This window comes from Nematolebias whitei, chromosome 1, assembly GCF_014905685.2.
Source record: "Nematolebias whitei isolate Nwh7 chromosome 1, NemWhi1, whole genome shotgun sequence".
NCBI classification, from domain to species: domain Eukaryota; kingdom Metazoa; phylum Chordata; class Actinopteri; order Cyprinodontiformes; family Rivulidae; genus Nematolebias; species Nematolebias whitei.
The window spans coordinates 83,281,385-83,285,733 of NC_056498.1; the positions used below are offsets into that span (position 1 = coordinate 83,281,385).

The 4,349-nt window shown below is 38.1% G+C and overlaps 2 protein-coding genes across 2 annotated transcripts in view; one reads left to right on the top strand and one right to left on the bottom strand.

Annotated features, from left to right (window-relative positions):
* Positions 1-4,349, top strand: part of LOC119413748 — an 880,117-nt gene that overhangs the window by 68,192 nt on the left and 807,576 nt on the right. The gene's annotated exons all lie outside the window — the stretch shown is intronic.
* Positions 1-4,349, bottom strand: part of LOC119430866 (steroid 17-alpha-hydroxylase/17,20 lyase) — a 23,056-nt gene that overhangs the window by 10,398 nt on the left and 8,309 nt on the right. Inside the window, exons 5-6 of the mRNA XM_037698348.1 lie at positions 3,420-3,589; positions 3,220-3,323 (exon numbers count right to left, since the gene is read on the bottom strand). Coding sequence (XP_037554276.1) covers positions 3,220-3,323; positions 3,420-3,589 — 274 coding nt within the window. The remainder of the gene's footprint in view (positions 1-3,219; positions 3,324-3,419; positions 3,590-4,349) is intronic.

Here is a 4,349-nt window from a genome sequence, read left to right on the forward strand (position 1 = left end):
CTTTTTTGTTGTTATATACCTGGATGACTGAGAAAACAAACTTTGTGTACCTGTGAACAGAGTTCACCTCATCTCGAAGCAAACATCGTTCATGTGTGTGTTTTAAACTGTTAAAATAAGATGCATTTATTCCCTTGGGAATGGACAGACTTTATTTTACTGGTGTTAAACTCAGCTTACAAACTTCTTAGTGGCCACTAATCTAATGTAATGAAAAACTGTCATTGTGTTAACTTCATTTTCAATGTGAACTCATTTCCCACGAAACGGACAGATCGTCTTAATGGGAGCTTGTGGTTCATTTTGGCCTCAAAGTGAAACACCTGCCGAGGAGTTTACTCACAGGATTTTCCCATGGAGATAACAGTTTTAAAAGAATCCTTTGTTTCAGAATGACGTTCTCTTTTCAGGAGATGAACAGCGACACCTGTTGGGCGAACATTACATGTTTTTCTACAGCTTCAGAACTGAATGTGTCATAGAAAATGTCTGTTTAAAGTAACCTCTCTAAGATAATCATGTTTATTTTTCTCCTTTTAAAAAGAAGTGTGACTTTTTAAAGGCAGGCAGTGAAAATGGACTGCTATTTTATATAAAACATGACAGAGTTTATGAACCATATCTCGTCCGGTGGGAGGTCCTAAGTCAATCTGTAACACCCAGACAGACATTTCGCCTCTTAGTTCTTCTCCACCACTTCTACTTTACACTTCACCGCTCTTCCTACATAAACGAACTTCGAGCAAACTTCAGAGAAGAATCTTCCTGCTAGTGAGATATCCTGGAAGGAAGAGAACCAGAAGCAGAACTTGGCATTAACTAAGACCCGAACCAGAACATCATGCCGCAGAGTGATAACTCCAAAGCTGATTTCAAAGGGCCAGTGATCGGACCGTGGTCCCTCCAACGGATGACCGGTGACCTTTGAGGATAAATCCTCCTTTTAAGTCACCAGTAGCATCTTAGGTACAACTGGCACCCCTCATAAGCAGTTGTGGGACCATTCTGACCATATCATTCTGGTAGGAGAAGAGAACTTAATGCCTTTCTGGTGATCATACATTCACAATAATATTAATTTAGATACACCACAGTTAATTTAGACAATTTTAACTACACCCCAACAAACCAGTCCAAATTTCTGCCATTTATAAAAAGTTACACTGAATTTAATAATCAAGTAACCTTTGACACAAGGTAATTTTGTTATTAATTTGTGTATTCATTTTTATGAATAATCTTCATCAGCTATATACATCAGAATATTATTTTTGTAATAAAATACATAAAATTCACTAAAAGTGTGATTATTTTGGCATATCAGTGTGTATTAACTGATTTGATGTCCCTTTGAACATGGGAAAATAATTCACGTTTCAGTTACATTTAATATGAGGGTAGAGACTGATATTTCCTCTGAAAAGAGGTGGTGCCCGCGTAACGAGGTTATTTGAATAATAAATGCATATCTTATGAGCTTAACTCATAACTAATAAATTATATAGATATCTGATCAACAAATCCCTCTACACCTTCATACATCTCCTCCTACATGTCTCTGTGTGAGTACAGCTACAGCATGCACTCTCAGGACATTATTACCTGCAGTGTTCCCTCAGTGAGGACTGAACTTGGCAAAAGGGCCTTCTCCTACTCCGCTCCTGTTTCCTGGAATGTCTTACAAAAAGATCTGAAGCGCTCGACCTTGACCTCTCTATGTGGCTTTAAGAATCTGTTGGACTCCTGGCAAGGACTAATGCAGACATGTTCCTGTTTTTAGTTTTCTACGTTCGCCTTTTAATCTAGCTGTTTTTGTTACTTTTTTCCCAGCCATCTTATTTGTAAAAAATAAATAAAAAAATATGTATGCCTTTTTATAACTGTCTATTGTTGTCGCTGTTGTCCACTGTTGTCATCATTCTTTGTTGAAATCAGGTCTCTCTTGTAAATGAGTCCTCGAGGCTTATTGGGATTAACCTGCCTAAATAAAGATTGAATATCTGTCTCATCCTGAAGAAAGATCATTCAGAACATTTACTCATCCTTAATCTGTCTAAGACATGCTGCAATTCAATTCAAGGTGGTGCACTGTCTGCATTGGTCCAAAAACAAGCTGTCCAAGATCAAAGCCGACCTGGACCCTGCATGTAACTGCTGTAAACAAACTCCAGCTATGCTCTTACACACACTCTGAACTTGTCCAAAGCTGTGGGGCTACTGGCAATCTATTTGATATTTTCTCTGGGATATGTGGAAAAACTGTGTATTCATTTAATTCATTTCATTGTTTGGGGTGGCCCATGTGGATGCATCCATCAGCAAGTGTGAGAGGAATATGATATTTTTTGGCTCTCTTCTAGCCAGGAGACTTATTTTATGTATCTGGAAGGATCTGCATCCCCGACATACAGTATGAACACTGGATAAGAGAAGTCATGTGTCATGTTCATCTGAAAAAGATTAAATACACTCTGAAAGGTTCTGTTGAGAGATTTTGGGACACTTGGCAGCCATTAATGTCTTATGTTGAAAGTATGTCAATGCTTGTCTAATGTGTTCATGCTTGTGTGGCTGATCCGGTGTGGGAGGGGATTTTGTTGTACGTTACTATTGTCTTTCTTTTTGTGTAATGTGTGTTCTGCAATTATTATTTTTTTCAATAAAAAGACTTTGATTAAAAAAAAAAAAGAAAAGTCCTAAAGCTTGACACTGAAAGAGTGATTTTGCTTTTATAAAAGCTTGCTATATTCAAAAGGGTGATATTTTATGAAATATATAGAGTATTGGTAGAACTTTGTACAGTAAAAATAACTTTATATTCACTTTTTTGTCAGATTGCCAGACTTGAGCTTTTTAAAATTGTTATTTTGTGGCAATATGTTGTGATTATTATGTACAGACAGCTGATAGTGATTTTTAAGGTATCATAAAATTGTGTGTATGTGTGTGTGTGTGTGTGTGTGTGTGTGTGTGTGTGTGTGTGTGTGTATGTGTGTGGGTGGGTGGGGGGGGGGTAGCTCAAAATTGGTGGGGGAGCTTACAGGACCACTAGCCACGGGGCCTATTAGCAGGTTAAGGGGGCCCTGGTTGCATGACCCTAGACAAAGGTTTATTTGTCTTTGTTTCCCATCTGGAAAGATAGTCTAAAACAGTTCATTTTAACGTTGTGAAAGTCTAAAATATTTTGGTTATTTAAAAGTCAGGTTTTCAGTTTCCCACCTGGGTCAAAGAGCTCAGGCTTGTCCCATTCCTCTTCGTCATGATGCAGTGACCACAAGTTGATGATGACTCGAGTTCCTTTCCTCACTTTGAAATCTCCAATACTACAGAAAGAACAGATGTAAACTCTCACAGAAACAATGCTCCATCTGATATCATGCATGCTGGTTTGAAATCCTTGCTAACGTTTTGGCCCCTACCTGGTGTCACTGAGGGCCACATGGGGGATAAACAAAGGAGCTACAGGACGAATCCGTAACACCTCCCTGATAGTGGCCTCCAAGTAGGGAAGACTTCCTCTGTCACTGAGCTGGGGGGACCGGTCCTCCCCAATCTTATTGTCCAGCTCCTCCTGAATACATCTCTGTACCTTAAAACAACAACAACAACAAAAATGTCTGAAATGCTCAGTTAATGCATTAGGAACTGATTTATTTTGAAATACACTAGTCTGTCTAATGAATCAAAAATTGAGAAAGTGTTTTAATCTTTTGAACTGTTCCTGTTTATGGATGTTAATGCATAAAAATATGAATTTATTATTGGGCAACAATCCTACAGCAAGGTAGGAGAGAAAGAGAAGGTTATGGACAGAGTTTTTTTTTTTTAAGTGCAAATTTATTAATGTGGCACAAGTACGATGGTGTGAGCTGTGAGACTGATTTTTTTAAAATTCACAAATAATAAGCTGTTTGTGGCTCTTATTTTTGGGGATTTGCTGTATATTGACTTTGGTTACATGATATCATAGTTTTCATCAAATCCTGAATTGGCAGAAAGTGTAGGTGACAAGTGTCAAGCCCAAGGGTGTCAGAAGCATCCGTAATGTGGGGGGGACACAATGATGTGTGTGTGTGTGTGCGCGTGCGTGCATGTGTGTGCGCACGTAAAAAAAGTATACACTAGTGAACAAAAAAGCAGCATTTCACCTAGATTTCCTTTAATTCCACACATTTAAAACATGTTTCTCACCAAGTTTGTGTAAATTCAGCTGTGGGTTTTAAAGACATTTTAACTTTAATACACTTTAATACAGATGTAGTGAACTTAACCTGATGTCAAAACTAAGCCTAAGGTCAAAATCCTTGACCTTAAGAACCTTGTGGGACAGAAACTGTCATTTCATTGAT